Source organism: Spizellomyces punctatus (genome assembly GCF_000182565.1).
Source record: "Spizellomyces punctatus DAOM BR117 chromosome Unknown supercont1.8, whole genome shotgun sequence".
Lineage (NCBI taxonomy): Eukaryota > Fungi > Chytridiomycota > Chytridiomycetes > Spizellomycetales > Spizellomycetaceae > Spizellomyces > Spizellomyces punctatus.
Genome location: NW_015971544.1, coordinates 283,476 through 305,707, shown reverse-complemented (window position 1 = coordinate 305,707; position 22,232 = coordinate 283,476). Strand labels below are relative to the sequence as shown.

At 48.2% G+C, this 22,232-nt stretch overlaps 7 protein-coding genes across 7 annotated transcripts; 3 read left to right on the top strand and 4 right to left on the bottom strand.

Annotated features, from left to right (window-relative positions):
- Positions 1-72: 72 nt before the first annotated feature.
- Positions 73-2,842, bottom strand: SPPG_04976 (sulfate permease). The gene is made up of 2 exons (XM_016753215.1): positions 2,303-2,842; positions 73-2,233 (listed from the first exon to the last, which is right to left on the bottom strand). The coding sequence occupies exons 1-2, from the start codon at positions 2,528-2,530 to the stop codon at positions 203-205; spliced, it is 2,259 nt and encodes a 752-aa protein (XP_016607628.1). The 5' UTR covers positions 2,531-2,842; the 3' UTR covers positions 73-202.
- Positions 2,843-4,188: 1,346 nt separating this feature from the next.
- On the bottom strand, positions 4,189-5,003 carry SPPG_04975 (glycine cleavage system H protein). The gene is made up of 3 exons (XM_016753214.1): positions 4,864-5,003; positions 4,531-4,809; positions 4,189-4,466 (listed from the first exon to the last, which is right to left on the bottom strand). Exons 1-3 carry the CDS (start codon positions 4,961-4,963, stop codon positions 4,378-4,380), a joined length of 468 nt encoding a protein of 155 aa, XP_016607627.1. The 5' UTR covers positions 4,964-5,003; the 3' UTR covers positions 4,189-4,377.
- Positions 5,004-5,062: 59 nt separating this feature from the next.
- On the top strand, positions 5,063-6,472 carry SPPG_04974 (uncharacterized protein). The gene is made up of 8 exons (XM_016753213.1): positions 5,063-5,297; positions 5,371-5,389; positions 5,452-5,601; positions 5,678-5,693; positions 5,773-5,828; positions 5,886-5,992; positions 6,053-6,154; positions 6,231-6,472. The coding sequence occupies exons 1-8, from the start codon at positions 5,178-5,180 to the stop codon at positions 6,333-6,335; spliced, it is 675 nt and encodes a 224-aa protein (XP_016607626.1). The 5' UTR covers positions 5,063-5,177; the 3' UTR covers positions 6,336-6,472.
- SPPG_04973 (uncharacterized protein) lies at positions 6,294-8,744 on the bottom strand. Its single transcript, XM_016753212.1, has 5 exons — positions 7,906-8,744; positions 7,619-7,834; positions 7,500-7,562; positions 7,208-7,447; positions 6,294-7,133 (listed from the first exon to the last, which is right to left on the bottom strand). The coding sequence occupies exons 1-5, from the start codon at positions 8,264-8,266 to the stop codon at positions 6,436-6,438; spliced, it is 1,578 nt and encodes a 525-aa protein (XP_016607625.1). The 5' UTR covers positions 8,267-8,744; the 3' UTR covers positions 6,294-6,435.
- Positions 8,420-10,923, top strand: SPPG_04972 (uncharacterized protein; the record flags this gene model as incomplete). The annotated part of the gene is made up of 2 exons (XM_016753211.1): positions 8,420-8,930; positions 9,019-10,923. Exon 2 carries the CDS (start codon positions 9,247-9,249, stop codon positions 10,921-10,923), a length of 1,677 nt encoding a protein of 558 aa, XP_016607624.1. The 5' UTR covers positions 8,420-8,930; positions 9,019-9,246.
- Positions 10,924-11,718: 795 nt separating this feature from the next.
- Positions 11,719-15,773, top strand: SPPG_04971 (uncharacterized protein). The gene is made up of 6 exons (XM_016753210.1): positions 11,719-11,867; positions 11,926-14,751; positions 14,835-15,104; positions 15,188-15,278; positions 15,362-15,467; positions 15,534-15,773. The coding sequence occupies exons 2-6, from the start codon at positions 12,138-12,140 to the stop codon at positions 15,570-15,572; spliced, it is 3,120 nt and encodes a 1,039-aa protein (XP_016607623.1). The 5' UTR covers positions 11,719-11,867; positions 11,926-12,137; the 3' UTR covers positions 15,573-15,773.
- Positions 15,726-22,112, bottom strand: SPPG_04970 (PAS domain S-box protein). Its single transcript, XM_016753209.1, has 14 exons — positions 22,084-22,112; positions 21,496-22,022; positions 21,126-21,243; positions 21,004-21,062; positions 20,804-20,873; positions 20,555-20,740; positions 20,111-20,491; positions 20,022-20,042; positions 19,296-19,630; positions 18,569-19,216; positions 17,684-18,419; positions 16,368-17,535; positions 16,151-16,296; positions 15,726-16,073 (listed from the first exon to the last, which is right to left on the bottom strand). The coding sequence occupies exons 1-14, from the start codon at positions 22,096-22,098 to the stop codon at positions 15,849-15,851; spliced, it is 4,635 nt and encodes a 1,544-aa protein (XP_016607622.1). The 5' UTR covers positions 22,099-22,112; the 3' UTR covers positions 15,726-15,848.
- Positions 22,113-22,232: the final 120 nt, after the last annotated feature.

The following is a 22,232-nucleotide window of genomic DNA, read 5'->3' as shown; positions in this document are numbered from 1 at the left end:
GGTGTTATTTGGGTGATAATCCAAAACCTTAAAGGGATTGGCTAAGCCTCAGAGGGCGACTCTCTCTTGGGAGGAGACTTCACAACGCACACTCTTTTGTTAAAAGATGTATTCGGTATAACATTCCAACACCAATAAAATAAAGGAAACAGCATATATACACAAAATAAATCCAATATGCGAGAGAGTTTGCTATTCTACACTAACTGTGCACCTTGATCTCGTCAATCTCGGGCTGCTTCTTTTCAAAGCTGGATGCACGACTACGGCGGCGCTCAATCGCAGCAACTGCCAGGTCAACGGTAGCGTGGAACAACTCTCTTACATCAACAAAAGGAACTAGGTTTTTGTCGGTAGAACTTGGGGGATTAGAGTTGGTGGCAGTCTCCTCAATAGGAATATCTGTGGGAACAACTGGGGTAACATCCCGGTCTGTTCGTGTAATCGCTAGAAAGTATTCCAGTATACGTTCGAATCGTGGCCGCACGTGAGCAAAGTGGATTTCAACTCGTTGTCCGGCAAACGCATCCATGTCCCGACGAAGGTCGACTAGAGTTTGAACACCAGTAGAGTCGATCCCGTTGACTGCAGAAAAATCAAAAACAACCGCGCGAAGACGAGGAAGACTTGTCAATGTCTCGTCCGAGTGAGAACCCGAGTCGACGCTTTCTTTTCGAGGCGGTGTGACACTCGGAGAGTTGTCATTATCGCGAATTTCCAGACGAATATCTGGAACGATCTCCTGTTCTGACACAGCCTTCTTTTTGGCGAGGGCCTTCCTCGCTCTTTTGATCTTATCGTCCGTATCATCACACCACAGTTTCTGATTTGATTTTAATATCGGGCCCCCAAATTCCGTACTTTCAATCATAATTTCCTTGATATGCTCCGCAAAATAGTTGGCATTTGGGTAGGTCAAACTCTCCTCCAGCTTGAATACCAAAACCCCAGGTGGCGGTGGTGACGCAGTGTGGCCGAGTTGAGCGTCCTTTACATTCACCCAGATACCAGTGTCGTTCGAACGAGCCAAAACTTGGTAATGCGGGCGAGCAAGACGATATAGAAGGACGGCAACAGCAAAGCCGACAGACACATAGATACCAGTCTCGATACTGAAGAAGAACGTGAAAACGAGAGCCAGAAGGAAAGCAAACAGATCCAAGAATTGAATGTCCCAGAGCTGCTTGACGAGAGCTGGCCGACTGATCAGGTCACTGATGGCACTAATGATGATTGCGGACAGGATGGCACTAGGAATATAGTAGAAGAGTGGGGTCAGCACATACAGTGCCAGGACAACGATCGCGGCGGTGAACAGCGCGGCAAGCGGACTTCGGACGCCAGATTGAGATTTGATTGCAGATCGGGAGAAAGATCCGGTTGCCGGGTAGGCACCCAAGAAGGATCCGAGAAAGTTGGTGAAACCCAAAGCAACTAATTCTTGGTTGGCATCTGGGCGGTAGCCGTTTAGACGACCATAACTTTTTACAACCGCAATATGCTCGAGAATTGCAACGATGACGACGGTGACAGATGCTGGGGCCACCTTGCTGAGATCGCTAACGTCCGGAACGTGAATGGGACCAAATCCCTTTGGAATATCCCCAACAATCCGAATTCTGGGCGACTTGCGGTTCTGGTGGTTAATAGCGTAGCTGATCGCGGTGAAGATGATGATGACAACTGCGTTCCGGGAAAGGGAGACCCATTTCATGAAAGGATAACCGCGCTTAACTGCGTATCGACAACCAAACTTGAACAGTAGGAGAGATACCAGACCGGCAAAGCCAAACGCCGCGTCCAGCTGCGTCTGTCCTAGGGCTTTCAAAGTGTTTCCAAGAACTTGGTAGGCAGGATCGTTTGTGTTGATTCCCTTGATACCGAGGAGCCCGGCAAACTGGCCAATGATGATTCCGATACCAGCACCAGTCGTAAATCCGGCAATGACAGGAGCAGGAATGAAGTCAACAATGATACCCAGTCGAAAGAGACCCAGCGCTAATTGAATTAGACCAGTCAAGAACGAAACCGCGATGGCAAAGGTGACAGGATCCATGGACTTGTCAGCATTGTACGTGGCGAGAACTTGACCCGTCAACTGAGAAAGGACAGCGGTGGCACCGATGGTAACGTCTTTAGACGTGGCAAACAGAGCGTAGATCAGAACACCAGTGAAGGAAGTATAGAGACCATACTGAAGGGGAAGAGTGGCGAGTTTGGCATAAGCAAGGGCCTATAGAGAAAGGTATCTAGATTAGTCATCCTGATCTGTTTTGCTCCAAGCGATCAATCTATATCATACCTGTGGAATGACTACAATTCCAACCGTCAAACCGGCAATTAAATCACCATAAAGCCAGTCCCTGTTGTAACGGGGCAACCAGCTAGCGATAGGGAACAACCCGCGGACATAGTCGACGCTATATTCGGGAACATGACGGAGACCATTCTTTGCCTTTTGAGCAAATTGCTGATATTGAGTCGGGTATCTTGACTGGACCTTGGTGGGTCCTGAAGCCTTGTATGTCATTGCCGACGATGGGGAAGTACCGTAATGCGTTGGGTGCGAGGATGATGAGAGAAGCGTGGCACGTTCAGTAGAAGCAGTTCCTGTAGATCTCTGCTGAGGAGAACCGCCTTGCCAATCGCCGTGAGCTGGCAATATGAAGAAGCTTGACAAGAGGGTGGAAGGATAAAGTGAATGGAGGGGGGAAAGCCAAGGGTCCCTACTTTTATAGTCGCTAATGTTGATCGTTCTTAAAAAACGTAAATCCCACCCCCACCTACTCCCTTCCAAAACTCTAAAAAACAAAAAGATCGCGCTCTCCGTCAACTTGCCAACTCGCAACTTGGATTGCGCGATGCCTCTTGTGATTGGTCCAATCTAATCGACAAGCCACATATCGCTCATATCACGTGGATTATTTGAAATCTACTAGGATGGCTTAGTAGCGCGTCTCTCTTGAAGTGTCACGTGTGGGGTGGAAGAAGCGCGTTATTCAGCATTGGAATGGCGAGAGATTGTTCCAAGATCTAGATAAACGCTATACTTGTATGCAAGAGTGACATATGGAACTATTGGTTTTGGACACAGGAGTGAACACAAGCGGTTGAAAACGAAGGGAAACACACGGAACAAGGAGCCTTCCGATGTCCTTTGCGATCTTTTTCTTTTTTTCAAACCTTGATTTTACACTCCCTGCCATTCAATGGGTTTGCCAGCACATGTCTGCTGAGCAACAAAACGAGATAAGTGGATATCGGAACGTTCGGAGGGTTTCAATCCCTGGCACAACCAAAACAATTCATTCCCAATGTGTGATTTTTCCGCTCGGTAGACTTGATCCTGTTTGGCCAAAATGGTGTTGGAGAGATGGATCTCCGTATTTTCTCTCCAATGACGTGCTTTTGATGGAGCAAGGCGGCTGCCTTTATTTTGTTGTTCAACTCTGTTATCCGATCTACGAGTACAAAAGTAGGGTTGCGTGCCATCGCGTGAGCAGGCGGGCGGAGTCGAGTGGCTCCCATGCCCCGCATCCGATTCACGTGTCTATAGTCAATGGGTAATACAAGTAGGCTTCAGGGAATTCATACTTGTATAGCACAAACATCACCTTACTGTCAGGAAGGGTAGCCATTCGGGATATGTATCTCATCCCAGGGATATCTGGACATCATTTTGAGATCAGTACCGATAGTGGGGCTACAGATCGTCTACACACCATTGTCTTTTCGGGTGTTGGCGGCTCCGGTGACACGTGCATCGGTATGACATGACCCTAACCAAGGTTCCAATGCCTGGGCATATCCACAGCCTCCATAAACATCGCTTCGGTGTTTTAAGCCAGATGATGAGCACAGGATATACCCGCACAATACTCGCATTCATATATGGGGTACATTTGGATATGCATGCATGGTAGGAAATCAGCAATAGTCGTGTTGGATAGTCAATTGATGATTTGTTTATACTACTCATGACTACACTCATAAACGCTTCGTGTACGTCTGCAGACACTTATCCTGTTATACCACACGTATCCTGTAAATTCCCTGTTGACAAGCCCTTGCGTTTTCATAAGTCTAACCTTAAAAGTGGCGTCATTTGCATTCGTCTCTGCCTCTTGCTAACATAAGCAATGGCCGCCCTTGATGAAGTGCCCTGCGCAACAAAATGCGTTGATGCGATCGCTTCAAAACAGATCTCATAATTTGACGCTAGACCTGGCGGCCCAAATTATGACAGAAAGATACGACGCAGGTTACAAATTATGCCAGAAAGCTACGAGTTAGGTTACACTGGGATTGATTTACCGAGATGTATTGGTAAGAACTGGTTTCCAATGGCATATAATTACCCCCCCTCCCGTATCACTTCTATTCCTTGATATGTTCAGCATACGCTGCCTCATCCAGCAAACCGTCCAGCTCCTCCTTTTTCGTAAGCTTGATCTTAGCGATCCATCCTGTCACGTGCCGGCCAGTTATTACAGGGCTCACTCAGGGGGCACCAACTATAATCGTACAAACCTTTCTCGAACGGACTCGAGTTGATCAAGCTCGGCTCGCTCTCCAGCTCCTGATTAACTTCAATCACCTCCCCACTCAAAGGCGCATATACATCGCTAGCAGCCTTCACACTCTCGACAGCGCTCAACTGCTCTTTCTGCAGAACAGGTGTTCCAACCTCGGGAATTTCGACAAACACTACGTCACCGAGAGCTTTTGCAGCGTATTCGGTGATTCCTACGGTGCCGACTCCATTAGCATCCACAGAGACCCATTCGTGCTCGGGGGTGTATTTCCGCGCTTGACTATGCGGTTAGCTTAGAAAATGTTTAGAGATTCGGATGCAATACATACTGGCGTATCCGCGCAAAGATAGAAAGGCTGTCCGCTGAATAAGTTGTGGCCGGAAGCTGCGGGCAAGGACACGAGTAGAGGACAGGGTCTGGCGGAACATTGTGTCGAGACGGTGATTGGGGACCGTTTTGAACCTAGTGCAATACGCGATTCTTTCCGTTCTCAACTCAAAAAGGGAACTATCGATGAGTCATATCTGCTTCTATGGCAACAAGATAACTAATGGACTTGATGATGGCCATGATGTTGTGTGCGCTTGTCATCGTCCCTTCAACCCATCTGCATTCCATTACGACGCACATCTACGAACAAAAATGCTCGCTCTTACGCGTCCTGTGAGCACACTCCGCACCAGAGGCCTCTCTGCCTTGGGTTCCGTTGCCGGAAGGAGAACAAAGTACACTCTTCCCGACCTTCCATATGACTACAATGCGGTAAGCAGAACACTTTAGCTTGCCGATACGCTTTAACGGCAGGTTCTTACACCTTTGACATTCCTTTTACTAGCTCGAACCCTACATTTCTGGTAAGTTCTTAAAGTCGGTATAAAGCTAGCTCGAACAGCAAACTCATTGTCGAGGTGAAAAGCCGAAATCATGCAACTTCACCACTCCAAGCACCATCAAGCTTATGTGAACGGCATCAACCAAGCTGAGGAAAAGTTCTTTGAGGCCAAGGCCAAGAACGATCTGAAGGAGCAGATTTCTCTGCAACCCCTTCTGAAATTCAACGGAGGCGGTACGTACCCCGTTACGCCTCACCCTTGAACCAGAGAGCGTATCTCAACGTTGCTCTATTTTTGCGTCCTTTGTAGGTCATATTAACCACAGGTATGTGATAATTCCAGTTGATCATACAGCGAACGCTTCCAGCTCGGGACCTCATCCATCGCGGCGTCCTTTTCAACAGCATCTTCTGGACGAATCTCGCTCCAAATGGCAAGGGGGGCGGTGAACTTCCCAAAGGTAAACCTGTCCTTTTCAATGATAGTTGAAGTCTGCCTCTAAGTACCCTACACAAAGGCGCCCTTTTGAACGCCATCAACTCTGAATTCGGGTCCATTGACGAGTTTACGAAAAAGTTTAGCGCCCAGGCGGCTGGTGTGCAGGGTAGTGGTTGGGGTTGGTTGGTGAGTGTTAATCTCCAATGTGGCAAGCTCAAAGCGACTGGGCTGACGAAACCTCATTAGGGATTTAACAAAGCGACCAAGAGACTCGAGATTGCTACCACACCTAACCAGGATCCTTTGACGACTTTGGTACCGTTGTTGGGGGTGGATGTATGGGAGCACGTAAGTCCTGCATTTTCTCACTATGTGAGAGTAATTTGGCGGAAGGTAATTGTATGCTGACATCGGCATTCAATAGGCGTACTACCTGCAGTACAAGAACGTTCGCCCCGACTACCTGAAGGCGATCTGGAAGGTTGTTAACTGGAAGAATGTAGCCGAGCGTTATGCGGCTGTCGCGTGATAGAGCAACCATGCCTTTAAGCAGTGGCCAATCCTGATGAATTGACTGAATCCCAACAAGGATTTGTTGAGCCAATAAATACAATCTCATTATATCCCAACTAAAATACACTTCCCAAAGCTTCAAACCATGCCAACAAATTACTATCCACCTCCACAACCCTTTTAAAGTCCTCGAAGCTCAGCCCCTCATCGTCGTCATCCAATCCTGCCAATGCAAACGTCTTTTCCACCATCTCCTCAATAGCATCTTGCGACATGGCTTCCATGACGGGCCATTGTTCTTCTTGTGCGCTTTGTGGAACTGGGGAGGGAAGACCGACAAGTGAATGATAATGGGGAGATGAGGGATCTAATGACATTCGGAGTGGCGATGAGGTCGAGAGATGCGGGAGCGACCGCCGGAGGGATAGTGTGCGACGTGTGGAAGCACTATCGATGCTTGGACGGCGTGGAGACCGTGTACTTGGCGAGGTATACGACACAGATCGTTCGGTACCGGCAGCAAAACTCCCATACACGTCCATCACCTCCTTTTTCCCAACATGTTTGTTCCCAGAATCTTCTTCATCTTCCTCGCCTTGGTTCCCAGATGACGAAGAGCTGCCGGGTGCGGCAAAAGCCGCTGAAACAGGTTTGGTAGCTTCGTCGTCAAAGCTTTCCATCATTCCTTCTTCCATGGTCTTGACCACATCCCGGACTAGTTCCATGGACAGGTGAAAATATGCTTTGAACATTTGGTGGAGCTCCTCACGGGATATTATCCCGTCGTTATTTAAATCATAACCTTTAAAGGCCCCTATATGTACGAAAAGATCCAGTTTGAGGAACAAGCAACAAAACATTTTGTCACATACTCACAGAAAAACTCACATTTCATTCGCTCATCTAAACCTCCTTTGCAGAGTACCGATAAACCCATCACCAACTCCTCAAAGTTGATAATTCCGTTCCCATCCCGATCGAAAAACATGAATATCCGCTCAATAATCAGGTTTTTTTCCAGCCCAAGTGGGCCTAGACATCTTTCAAACGTTTCTCTGTCGATTCCGCCTTCAGCAGTTGAGAGGGAGAGGAATTGGTCGTGGAAGGCCTCCAGTTCGACAATATCGACTTTGGAGAGGTATTAGAAGGTGTATGGACCGATGCAATCAGTGGCACTTACAGTGTGATATGCGTTGCAGCTCCGCCAGGTCGTAGGCTGGAAGCTCACTTGTAAAGTCCTTGCCTGTTGAGATGATGAGAAAGTGGTATGGGTACTTTCGTCCGTGATCGCAAACTAACCGGGATAAAATGCCCCCAATAATGCGCTCCGCGGATTCATCAACGGCGGAATCGGCACCCTGATTTTCACGAAAACATGCGTCTTGAAGTGAATGTCCTGGGCCTCACAAAGCTCGCATACATCATAGTCGACACAATTGGCGCACTTGTATCTATATCCTCGTATCGGGGACGTCCCGCAATGGTTACATGTTATGGATCGGTGCACGTACCCCTCTGAAAGTGCAGTATTGATAAGTAACCATTTTCATAAACTGTTGATGCTGGAGTACATGCTAGACCAACACCTTTCCGGGCCTGATCCTCAGCAATAGAGTATAGCAATGTCAAAAGATTTTGACTTTCATCCACTGGTACAGGGTCCGCGACATGTTCCACTTCTACTTCGTCTTCCTCTTCGTCATCCACTATAGACTCTTCTTCATCTTCATCCTCTTTCTTTATTACTCCATTCCGACCGTCTTCTTTGGTAGATATGTACCCAGCGCGAGTAGACCTGTTGTCGCGTGATCTTGAAGAAAGATAGCGTGATGCTTGGACGATGGCAAGTCCCGAGACAATCCCTGCGAGGAGAAGTCCCAGTCTTGAAAGCGTTGCTGTTGAAGTAGATAACCGGATGTAGGGTGATAAAGACGGTTGGGTAGACATGGGGAAGGGAAAGATGCAGGATGGGGGATCAAGGTGGTAAGTCTTGTTACGACAGCGCGATTACTGACTTGCCACATGGTTGTTGTGGCTTAGCTCTTTGGGACTATCAGAACACTTCCTTCAGCTTTGTGCGGAACCTATGAGGCCAGACAAGATACCATGACACTGGCATATCCAGCAGGATATAGTCCCATTGTGTTTTATTTTCCCCATGTAATCACAAGGTGAAGCCATTCTTTTAGCAACCCTTGTCAGGCATGGGGGTAGAATAGATCTTGTCACATTTTATTTTGGTTCGTGGTATGATGTATTGAACAGTCATGAGCGGTAACCTGTGCTAGGCGATACCCGCGAGGGATTCAGGTATTTTACTGAAATGTTTACGGAACTCTTCCCGGTCATAGACTGCTGTGATGGGACGTTTGGATGACATGCTTGACATGCATGACGTGCGTTGCCGTTGGAGGATGCATCGCAGGTTCTTGCAGATCTTGCGTCGGAGCAAGACGAGTTCTGGCATCAAACCTTTGTTGGATTTGCCTTTTGCATTTGCTGAGGGATTCACGTGTCACGTTCTAGCTTACGTTACCTCATAGAACGTTGAGGGCATTTTCACACTCCGGTCGAACAACGCGTCCGCAAGTGCGCAGCTGTTTGCAAAAAGGTCTGCAAAGGGAGGCGCACCTTCGAAATTCTCACAAAATGCCATCATGTCGAAGTAACAGCAACCTTCTTCTACTGAACCTTAACAGGGATCGAGATATAATGCTAAAAAGAAGAATATCGTCCCATTTCAACGGGTGGGCCATATCCTACCTGGCTTCCCGCGTTTTTAGACTGCTTCCCTCTGCGTTGGCGGGTTTACAGTGTTTACGGCTTTTTGCTCTTGTCATACGTACCGCTGTTGGTGTGCGGCTTCAAAGTCCGGCGGGAAACAGAGTTCCTAAACGCTTTTTAGTATTCGCACCACTCAATTCACCATGGAGCGTCGCCAGAGCCCGAATTCAACGACCACACGCTTGGCAGGCAGCCCGACAGTGAGCAGCCGTGTAAGAAGCTTATCTGCGGCGACACAAAATACACAGAATGTAACTGCTTTGTCGACGACAGCGAGTGCGTTGCTGGCTCCATCAGGCATACCTACTGTGTCTCGTAATACGTCCTTCTCAACTGCCTCGTTCTTGTCTTTGGCTACAACGTCGATTAATCGGTCTTCCCGTATAACTTCGACGTCTTTCCCTTCAATTCCCTTCCCAACGTTGATCACCACGCAGCCCAGTGCTACGATCAAGGTTCTCCCGCCCGCAACATCCCCAACCCTCACTCCCATCCTATCCATACCGAAACCATCTGCTGTGCCTTCTGAATCCGCTGCTGCCGATCGTAATGGCGCAGTCGTTGGACACACAGTTGTTCTCATTATTTCTGCAGCGGCGGCGGCAGTAGTTTTTCTGACTGTTCTGGGATGCCTTTGCTTCTCTTGTTTTGTGACGTATAGACGAAAACGTCGGAGCAAAAAGTTGCAAGCACAATTTGTTAGTGTTGATTTGGGAAGTGGGGTTGAGTGGGATAAAGCACAAACGGTAGGATCCGTGTTTCTCAATGGCAGGGATAGCAACCGTGCTATCGAAACCGTCATGGACGATGATGCGGAATCTAGGTATGATTCACAAAAAGAAGCTCAGAAAGAGAGTGCAGTGACCTACGGAAGTCCTGAAGCGGCGACTGAACCATCTCCGCAATCCGTTCAACCAGCAGAGCAACCTATGCCGAGCGAGGAACGTTCGCATTCAGTCCAGATTAGCCCAAATCAGACGGCCCCATCAGACACTCCACAGTCCGCGCGCCGGCCTGCCCGACATAGTTACACTGAAAAGTGGGTTCATCACACGACTCCTGATCCACCGGAGGTCTCTGTACACAATGCCCCAAGAACATCTATTAGGTCAGATTCATCGGATGAGACACTGATTTTAAATCCAGAAGATGGTACCGCGGTAGACGAAGAAAGTGTTGAAAACGCAGCCGATTCACAGGGAAAGCAAGCCGCGGTGACAAGTTCCCAGCCACCGGAACACCAAAAGGTGCCAACCGCGGTAGAGGTTGGCAAAGGGGCACATGGGACTTCGCATACTGCAGATGAACCGGAGAGCACGGCGCCATCTCTGTTACGTCCAGACTTGTGCCGTCATGCGAGCATCTTTTCGGAACTTGCTCCATCACTTTTGGCAGGTTCTTCAACATTAACCAGGAGCGACACAATTCGACGTCCGCGAATTGCATCGACTACGTCCGCAACTCAAACTAGCCCCAATGTCAGGACGGTCCACCGCACAAACGTACCTCGTATGAGCGGGATTGGACCACCACCTGCGGCCGTACAGACTGATCGCTCCTCACCTCACAGTCGCTACACACATACCAGTATGCAATATTACCCGCATAACTACCGCCCTCAAAGTGGTGTATCAGAGGCATCCAGCGTGGGCCGCGTGGTGGGAATGTACTCGTCGCAGGCCCCTGAGGTAGACGCAGTCAACGAACGTCCAGCATTGTTTTACGCGATTTACACCCACACGCCTGATTTAAAAGACGAAATTGAGGTGGGTGGGGGGGACGGGATGCTTGTGGAGCAGGTTTTTAGGGATGGTAAGTAGCGGGTTTTGACAGTGGGTTCGTGCCTCATGTTGAGCAGTGAACTGACCTGGATGTGCTGGTTCATCACCAAGGTTGGGCATATGGCTGGAACGTCCGGACTCACAAACGGGGGATCTTTCCATTGACGTGTCTTCATATTCCCAAGAAAAAGGACACAAATCCCAAAACCTCTGGAGTGAAGACAGCAGTTACGGAGCCCATCCAATCGGGCGAGGCATCAACATAACGGGATATCCACCTGGTGGACTTTTGTATTTAGACTTGGGACCAGCCATGTCGCGTGTTTTAATCATATTCTGGAGATGTATGTTTAGTGTAGAGGTGACAGAAACTTGGTTGTTCTCGGGTATGCTTGGATGAGGGTTTTGGACGATCGGTTACGTTGAATGGATTTGTAGTTGTGAGTAGCTATTATAGTGTGGTTTTGAAAAATATACCGTGTTGTGAAGTCGATTGGACAGTGGAGGATTATCAACATCAGCAAACATTGAAAATGCCTTGAAGAACTGTAACGTCATGATAGGGGTGTGCTGCTCATGCACGTAAATAAAGCAGCGGGTGAGGACCAACATTCAAAATGTACCAAATATTCACCCACATCCCACCATAAACCACCATATTCCCAAAAGATATCGTCTTGCATTGAAAGCAAATGCTTGGAAATAACAAAAAGTGATCGGAAAAGGCTTAGACTCCGCTTACCAATTCCTGTGAGGTGGCTGGTATCTTCATTTAAATTTGAGTGTCCACAACAACTCCATTAGCGTATCTTGGCAACTACTGAGGGTGGTGTCTGAGTTTGGCTTTCCGTGCCCTAGCGAGGCCTTTGGCAGGACCCCAGGTTTGCTGAACAGGTGGCCATCGCACAGTGCCATAGTCGTCGACGGTGGAGCGACATTGGTACAAGGTAAGGTTGTAGAACGAGCAGACTACGAATGAAGAGGTAGGTGGTCGAGCCATGGAATATCCGTATTGTAAACATGTATGCTCATGCGGAGAAGTGTGCACTGGTTCTAGGTTTATACCCTTCGTCGTACATTCAGCAAACTCGTTTATTGTGTCTTAGCCTACGACAGAGCAGCCAGTATCTTTAGTGTTGCGGTCCCACTGTGTTTCATAGCTACGATAGTTTGCAAGCGGCGGCTACGAATTGCGACATTCGCAGTACTGTGACACGCACACGGCTTTGACAAGGTCAGCAGGTTCTGCACCCATGACTCTACCAATTGGAAGTGATCCAGGAACTCCACCGTCTCTGGATGCTTCGTCTTCAGAGGCTCCAAGTACGGCTTCGGCCACACGGTCGCGGAAAAGGTCTCATTCGCTTACTATAGAGGTGATTGTAGAAGACGCAAAGAGACGAAGAGGGGATGAAGATACAGAAGGAGGCAGATCTACGAGTCGCCGACTGACGAGGGCTGCGGCTCGTTCCCGCAGCAGCTCAACCATTCGGACGGATGACGTGAATTTCGATGTGCCTTTAGATGAGGCAACAGAAGAAGAACAGCCATTACCATCAAAACGTCGTCGTGCAGTATCACGCAAAGTGACAGATTATACGGTAACAGATGGACCTGCGACACCTCGCTTACAGGTGCGAACGTCGACAAATCTTCCTGAAGTTCCAACAACCCCTACGACAAGAAGATCTCGTCGCTCTTCAGTTAGAAACGACGCTGCACCTCGAACACCCCGCCTTTCCCGACGCACCTCAGCTTTGCGGATTAAGGCTCAGGATCTGGAAGGGATGGAGACTGCCCAAGACGTGAATGCGGATGACGGCCCTGTCGCCGCCGGTCCTTTGGAAAGCGAAGAAAATGAGGAATCAGCAGCTACCCCGACCAAGCTCAATACCAGTATCCTTGTATTAAGTGACTCAGACGACTCTATACCACTTTCCACAAAACGGAAGCTGAGACTACCATCCATGAAAGGCAAAGGAAAGATAATATCTGATGATGAAGTGTCTTCACTGAGCGAAGTGGACACGGGTTCATTTGACTTTGAAGATAACGTGTCAGAAAATGGTGCCGGTCCGTCACAGCCGTCAAAACCTAAGCGAAGCGTCGGCGCAAGAAAGGGCGCAAAACAAAAGGCTCCTGCACGGAGGAGGACAACCATCAGAAGCAATTCAAATGTCGACGAGAATGATGACAGCGATGAGCCCTTATCCGTGCGCAAAGCTTCCGCTTCGCGGCGGAAACCTGCTGTAGTTTCAGACGACAGCGACAGTGACTTTGATCTTGGCTCGGTGCGATTATCAGACGCAGAGGCAGAGGAAGAAGCAGAGGACGAAGAGACTGAGGAAACAGCAGCCCCTATCAGTGCGCCCCCCACACGCCGCCGGAGAGGCCGTGGGGCAGCAGCAGCCGCCCGTCGACAAGCGAAAAAGGACACAAAAGGGACGTATGATTTCCATCCTGAACTTGTTACAGTTTGGGAGCAATTGGAAAAGGAAGTTCAGGTGATCGTCCCTCAACAGGCTGAGCAACCGCAAGACGTGAATGTAAAGCTGCTCCCATTCCAACGTGAGGGTTTGTTTTGGTTACTCGAACAAGAACGCGGTCGATTCGGCGGAGGTATTTTGGCAGACGAAATGGGAATGGGCAAGACAATTCAGATGATTTCTTTGCTGGTGTCAAAGCGGATGAAGCCAAACCTGATCCTCAGCCCTACCGTCGCCATTATGCAATGGTTAGCTGAGTTAAGGGAGCGGACGACGCCGGGAACATTTAAAGTCCTTCTCTTCCATGGCAATAACAGGCCCACCACGCGAGAAGAAGTTGAATCGTACGACGTTGTTCTCTCCACCTATGCTATTATTGAGCAGGGCTTTCGTAAGATGCAGTACGGCTTCAAACGAAAAGGTGAAACGATCAAAGAACCTTCGCTTCTTCACTCGGTGAACTGGGCTCGCGTTGTTTTAGATGAAGCGCATGCGATCAAGGACCGCAGTTGTTCCACCGCACGTGCAGTATTTGCTCTCAAACGCCAGAAACAATGGTCCCTCTCTGGAACGCCATTGCAGAACCGTGTGGGAGAGTTATATTCCTTGATTCGTTTCATGAACTGTGATCCATTTAGTTACTACTTTTGCAAAAAGTGCCCATGCAAAATGCAGACGTGGTCGTTTACGGATCGGAAGCATTGTGATGGGTGCGGACACATTAGCCATCAACATTTTTGTTGGTGGAATTCAGAGATTTTGAAGCCGATCCAAAAGTACGGTGCAGAAGGCGAAGGTCTGGTGGGGTTCAAGAAGCTGGGATGTCTATTGGATCGCATCATGTTACGGCGAACAAAACTGGAACGCACCGAGGAGCTTGGATTGCCGCCCCGAGTTGTCACGGTTCGAAGGGACGTTTTCAACGACGCTGAAGAAGAATTGTATGAGAGTTTGTATTCTGACTCGGCGCGTACATTTTCTACCTACGTGTCGAACCATACTGTCTTGAACAACTATGCCTCCATTTTCTCGTTGCTCTCACGTATGCGATTGGCCGTCAACCATCCCGATCTTGTGACCACCCGAGTGGCCATTGCCTCCAACACGGCTACAGAACACCTTGTGTGTGGTATATGCCACGAAGAAGCCGAAGATCCCATCATGAGTAAATGCAAACACGTGTTTTGTCGTGAAGATGCGCGACAGTATATTCAGAGTGCCCCCGACGAGGATACGCCGACATGTCCCATGTGTTATAAGCCGTTGACGATTGATTTGTCACAACCGCAGGTGATACCTAAATCTGGTGGAGAGGGGATAAAGAGTAGTATCGTAAATTATATTGACATGGCGAAATGGCGGAGCAGCTCCAAGATTGAGGGTAAGTACTCAGAGTCCTGCACTGAATCATTTTTATCACGGTTTCATAAAATTTGTTAACATTTGTACTCGTGTGAAAAACAGCTCTCGTTGAAGAACTCACCGCCCTCCAACGAGACGACTCGACCTCCAAATCCATCGTCTTTTCCCAATTCGTCGCCTTTTTAGATCTCATTCAATGGCGTCTCTCCCGGGCTGGATTCAATGTCGTTAAACTTGATGGACGTATGGCTCCCCAACAGCGGGACACGGTGATTAAAAGCTTTATGACTGATCCGACTGTGACGGTGTTTTTGGTGTCGCTCAAGGCTGGAGGTGTTGCATTGAATTTGACTGAAGCGAGTCGGGTGTTTGGTACGTGATCAACTTTATTGCATGATTGGTTTGAGCAGGATTGTTTTTCTCATGGATTTTTTTTCTTTGGTTTTATTATGTAGTGATGGATCCGTGGTGGAATCCGGCTGTTGAAGACCAAGCCTTTGACCGAATTCATCGGTTAGGACAATACCGACCCATTAAAATCACTCGGTAAGAAACCTTCCCTGCATATTTATGTAACCTATCGCAAGACTATTACAGTATATAACAACAACAACAAAAAATCTTTGCAGAATGATTATCGAAAACTCTATTGAATCGCGTATTCTGCAACTTCAAGAAAAGAAAAAAGCTTTATTTGAGTCGACGGTTGGGAAGGATATGGATGCGCTTGCAAAGGTGAGAAAAAACGCGTGTGATGATTGTGAAAAGATGATTGGTTTTGCTGACTTGGAGTTTTTGTAGTTGTCGGAAGAGGATTTACGGTTCTTGTTTGTTCTTTGATGGGTTGTCGGTTTTGAAGCATGTTTTATATATATAGTCTATTCTTGCAAATATTGAGTGTTTGTTACGGGTTGAATATGATACTTGAGTGCATGCGATCATCAGCTCCAACAATTAAAATAGACAAATACAGAAAGAAGCGAGAGAGAGAATGGAATAAATAACGATAAAAATAAAATGCACCAAAAAAGAATAAAAAGCACAAAAACAGTCCCCTCCCACACATACATAGATACACATCCAACCAAGAAAAACTCCTCCCCAACATTCCATCTTTTACCGTCCTTGCCCCACCAACCCGACCAAACACCCCACCAACTCCTTCCGATCATACGGTTTAACCATAAATCGATTCATTCCAACACCCAAAGCTTTTTCCTGAAACTCTCGTCTCGCATTCCCAGATAATCCTAGTATGGGGGTATGTCGTAATGAACGAGGGAGATGGGCTTCACGGGCTCGTATGCGTTGTGTTGCTTCCAAGCCGTCCATAACAGGCATCTAAAAGAAACCAAAAAAAAAAGAACCTAATCAGCGGGGGGAGAGAAAAAGACGGATCGGGACAAGAAAAGGCGAACCTCTAAATCCATAATAACGACATCAAATTGCTCTTTCTCGGTCATTTCAACTGCTTCTGCTCCGTTATTGGCTACTTGGGATTTAAACCCCGCTAAATCTAGCTGTCGTTTTAGAACGCGTTGATTGACGAGGTTATCTTCCACAACTATCAACATATTTTTTGGTAAGTGTAAGTAAAACGATGACAAGTGGATTTGTGAACATGGAATAACGTACTTAGGACAGATAAATTTGTTGGGGGAAGATCTTGTGATGAATCTAATACAGATTTCCGATCGAGGGAAGGGAGAGAAGTAGACGAAGACGATAAAACAAGAGGAGAAGGAGGCGACACAGAAACATTTCCGACCAAAAAGCACACTCGAATCTCAGTCCCCTCCGCACACCTCTCAACAGAAATCCAACCTCCCATAATATCCACAAATTGCTTACAAATGAATAATCCTAATGCATTACTGGTATAATCTCGATAGGTCTTTAGGTTGGCGGGTGTGGAGGCTTGAAGGGCGGATTCGTCTGTTTCGGTCATGCCTTTGCCGTTGTCGTGGATGGTTATTAGGAGGTGGGTTGGAGGTGTTGAATGATGAGTGGTGGTAGAATTTGTGATAGTAGCCGTAGTAGTCGAATGAGGAGGAGGACATTGGGTAGAGTGTGATGGAGAGGTAGATGCCACGCAAGATGACGAGGATGATGGTGACAAAGCCGACGATAAGGGCAACACAGGAGCCCCCCAAGTATACTCCAAAAAAATCGTAATCCTCGAATGCATCACACAAGGTAAACTCGAAAAAGGCGTAGCAATCCCCGGATCCAACCTCGGATTCGTATTCGCAAATTTAATAGCATTGCTCACTAAATTGAATAATACTTGACTAAGCCGGTCTGGGTCGATTAGAACGGTTGTTGTTTGGGAGTCAGTGGTGATGGGTGTAACGTGGTAGGTGTTGAGGAGGGTGGTTTTGGGAGGTGGTGGGTCCGGAAGATGTCCATGAACACGGTATGCAGTACATTCGATTTTTTTGCGTCGGAGTTCGGCGGAAAACATGCGTATGACAGCTAAGGTGACTTGCTCGGGGGAACATTGAATAGGTGCAAGGACGATACGTTCTGATCGGAGTTTAGACAGATTCAATACATCGTCCGTAATGACCTTTTGATGCCGGGTGCACATTTCAATCGCGTCAATGGCTTCGAGGTCTTGTGTCCATTGTGTCCAGGTGGATTGGGCGAGAGCGGGTGGGACGAGATCTGCGTGCGACTGGGCGATTTTCCAGAGAATTTCGCAGAGCGTGCGGCGGCTTCGGAGGTTTAGACGGACGAGATCGGCATTGTTGATGACGCCGTTGAGAGGGTTACGGATTTCGTGACAAATCATGTCAATAAACTGAGTGAAACAACAGGAACGGATTTCGTGCGATACGAATAGAATGCATGTGCAAAGTGCATCAAAGTGAAAAAAACAAGACCAAAAAAGAGAGAGGATATCATGTAAGAATGAAAGAAATAGCCAATGTCACTCTTAAAAAACATACCATTTCCTGATGCCTTCGATTCTCTTCAGCCTCTTCAGCCCTTTTCCTCTGCTCAGCCTCCGCATTCCTCAACCTATCCAACCGCTCAGCTTCCAACGCCTTCCGTTCCGAAATATCAATCGTCGCAAGGTACCACCCCCGATGCTCGGTCGTTCCATCCGATTTCAGTACTACATCCGGTACACCCTCCGTCATGACATGCACAATGGATCCCCCTTCCGTAATGCACCTACACTCAATTTGATAGGGCTGGAGTTTGGAGAGGGCGTTGGACCAGTTGGTGGACATGAGGGTCCGGTCGTCGGGGTGAACAAAGGATTCCCAGTCAGTGGGGTGGTAATTTGTTCGATCACGGCCAAGGATATGCCACCATCGGTCATTGGTGAATTCAATATGGCCGGTAGGGTCAGCTTGGAGGATACCAACAGGAGCGAGATCGGCTAAAAGGCGGTATCGTCGTTCACTTTCAGCTAAAGCTGCAGTACGTTGTTGGACTAGGCGTTCGAGTTCTCCTCGGAGGCGACCGAGGTCGAGGTGGGTTTTGATGCGGGCGCGGAGTTCACGGGCTGAAAAGGGTTTGACGAGGTAGTCGTCTGCGCCGGCTTGGAGGCCTTCGACGCGAGCTTCGTCTCCTGCTCGGGCGGAGAGGAGGATAAAGGGGATGGATTTGAGAATTGGGTGGGATTTAATGCGGGCCAAAAGTTCGAAACCGTTCATGCGGGGCATCATGACGTCGCTAAATAAAAGAAGGTAAGACTTTTTGCTGGAAAAGGGTAAATTCGTTCGTATCTCAACACAAACGAATTTCCGATGGGGCAAAGTGCATGATCACACCTCACACCACCCACCCGCTACATCCAAAAAAATCTCAATAAATATACTTGCCTCAAAATCAAATCGGGCGGTTCACGCACTGCCCATTCATAAGCCTCCACACCATCCGCAACAACCCTCACCACACAAGCACGCAACAACCCAGACACATAACTCCTCATATCAGCATTATCATCCGCCAACAAAATCCGTGGCCGATCGTCATCGGTATCCGATACCGAAAGCGGTGGCGTCAAAAGTCGTGTCGGCGGAGAAGGACCTAAATCAGGTGGATCCGACCAGCGTAAAGCTTCTGCAACAAAGCTTTCGCCAATGGTGTTTGTTCCCGTGGTTTGGGTCACATCCGACTCTTGGATGCGGTCAGGAGGGAGGTGGTTCTTACCACGGGGGATATGAACCGTGAATATCGTACCCGTACCAACGGTGCTTGACACGTCTATTGTCCCGCCGTGGAGTTTGGCGAGTTCGAGTGTGAGGGCTAGTCCAATGCCGGTTCCTTCGTGGCTTCGGCCGTGGGAGGTGTCTGCGCGATAAAATCGTTCAAAGAGGCGGGTGAGGTCGGTTTCGGGGACGCCGCACCCCGTGTCGCGGACAGACAGGGAGAGGGTCGTAGGATTCGAGGCTAGGTGGACGTAAATGCCGCCTTTCAGAGTGTTTTTAAAGGCGTTGGAGAGGAGATTAAAAACAATCTTCTCCCACCTGGTATTTTAACGAAATACAAAAAACTAGTAAAATACCACATACAAACGAGCCAAAAAAATGGGAGCAAATGACTTACATATCAAGATCAACATACACCTCCTCCCCTTCACAGACATCCACAACAAACTCTAATCCCGCCTTTTCTATCGCGGCTCGAAACATGGACGCAGCATTTGCTGTCGCTATCCCTAAATCGGTCGGTTTATACAAAGCTTGCATTCGTCCTGCTTCGATACGTGAAAAGTCGAGGATAGAGTTGACGAGTTTTAAGAGACGGAGGGAGTTGCGGTGCATAACTTGGAGGGCGTCGCGGTGGCTGGAAGAGAGGGTTGGATCGTCGAGGACGTCGGAGAGGGGCCCGAGGATGAGGGTGAGGGGCGTTCGAAATTCGTGGGATACGTTGCTAAAGAACTGTACGGGTGCATGTTTGTTGGTTGGATATCAATACAAGCCAGAGAGCGATACAATATTCACGTGTGTCGAGGGCGTAGGTCAACGACAATTGCAATATCCGTTGACCCCAATATGAGCACAGAACGTATACCGATAAGCGATCAAATTCGTTTATGAAATACGGTCCAACCGAATAATGCGGACATACGCGCCGAGGCATGTGCGAAAACCGAAGTCATTGATGGCGAAGGAAATCACAGAGGAAATCCATGCCGTCATATTCGAGTACGCAGATTTGAGTACGCCGAGATATGTCATCAAAGGAAACACACAGATAAATAAAGTTGGAAAATAGATAAAGATTAGGAACAAAACAGAAAGGACAAGTAAAAACAAAGAAAAGACATACAGCAGTTTTGGCTCGGTCAATCTTTAAAAGAGCAAAACATTAGTTTTCCTTTTTTAATCATAGAGTAATTTTTCCAATCCCGACCTTACCTCAGCCAAAGCCTCTGCCCTCTTTTTCTCCTCCCGATACGCCCTTCCCGTACTCATCGCCGCAGCAAGTTGCGCCCGAGCCTGTTCCATAAAAAACTTGTAATTCGCATCAAGAGCTCTTAGGGGATTCACACCCGCAATAAAAACACCCATCGGGTCTTGTTCGCCGATAGGAAGGAGAAGGGCGTGTGTGCAAGGGGAATGAGTGCCGCTTATGGATCGGCCAGGAAAAGAGTGAGGCAAGGTGGTTAAATCGAGTTCAAGGCGCGTGCGGGTTGTGAGGACTTGGGAGAAGGGCCAGGGGGTGGTGGTTGTGATGGGGAGTTCGGGGATGCAGGCTGAATGTCCAGGTGAAAGGTGGGTGGATTCGCGTAGAACCAACTATTTTTGCGGTACAATAGGTGATGAGGAAATGAGAGGGAATGATGAGGTGGATTTACATACCACTTGTCTTGTGGGATCCAAGATGTAAATTAATGTAAAAGGTAAATCTGCAGACTGCTCTCGGAACACGTTGGCGGCAAGTGTGCAAGCTTCTTCCTCGGATTGGACATTTCCCGTGACAGCTCCGAGTTCACGCAAAAGTAAGAGGCGGCGTTCACTTAGGACGCGCTGTGTCGTTTCTGTAATCTAGAATTTATTTTTTGTGAGGGCGAGGAAGAGAGCAATGCGGGGGGGAAGCCGTCTACGTACGGGTGTCATGGCACCACCGACGGATCCGTCCTCGTTCCGGACAGGAGAGTAGGACCACGTAAAGTAGCATCTGCATCGTTCGTCAAGGAATAAGATTTTGTAAAGGGGACGGGAGGAACACATAGGACTTACTCTAAAATGACAAAACAAAACATTGGCATAAGCAAACGCCCGTACATCAAACACTCTTTGATAGCCACATACCTTCTACATAACCCGATCGAGTGAGCAACAACAATTGATCCTCTGACCAGGTTGCCTGTTCCCATAATGCATATAAACGCTTTTGATTGCACAAAATGATTACAGGACGGTAACAAACCTCGCCTGCAAAAGTTTGATCCAACATGGGAGCAATCACGTCCCAGACTTCTCCCCAGGCTTCGAAAGCCGGTGCGCCGAGAATGTGTGGGTGTTTCGTGCCGAAAATGGGAATGTATCTGGGGGAAAAACTGTCAGTGGGGATATCTCACTACACACATCAAGCATGCGCATCCCATAGGAGAGAGTTGAGAGAGAGAGAGAGAGAGAGAGAGAGAGCTCTCGTAGCGACAGCCGTTCGAGGTGACAGCTGATCCATCCCCTTTCATCTCCCACCCCTTGCTCCATGCTAATCTCCCCTCTCTCCTCTTTTCTGTCGTGCACTATGCTATTTGCGTCCTCTCGCCAACACATTGGGTCGACCTTCTTACCCATCATTGTAAATGACACAACGAGAGGGACCCCAAAAGAGAATGAAAGGAAAAGCAGAGCGCAAAAGAAACGAGACTGCGGTGACGAGACTTGAAGACCATTGTTGGACACATCCCAATTCTGTACAAGACCAATCCTTTTCACGGACCAATTTGCCCATGACACCTCCTCTGCTCAAGACCTCGTTGACATCCAAAACCAGTTCGTCGAGGACCAGACAACCAATTATCCAGGCATTGTTGAGCCAGGTTGCGTTCAGACATGCGCGGACATAGTGTGTTTTGCAGCGGATGCGTGTCGTCGTACGCCATGAACGACCAACAGGAATGGTAGTGTTACTAGAAGAAGAGGGGAGGGCGTGTTGGAGGAGGGCATGTCTGTCCGAGGGATGGACTGCCGTCAGCCATCCACTCTGATAGTCCGAGTAAGAGAGACCCGTTAGTGCTTCAAACGAGGGTTGCGGCAGAGTGCGAGAAGCTAGCGGATTCCAGGACCAGACGGCATCATAGGTATCGAGTGTGGGTATCTGCATAAAAATAAGAGTCAAGCCTCATACATACATACAAATAAATGTATTAATGAAATACCTTTGGAACAGACATGGTGAAAATACCAAATAAAAAGGAATAAAAACAATACAAAGTGTAGAAGTGTGAAATGCAGACAAGTGCATGAGCGTAAGCACATATCACGTGCTAATACTCATATGACATAATCACGATCTCAATGCGTTCTG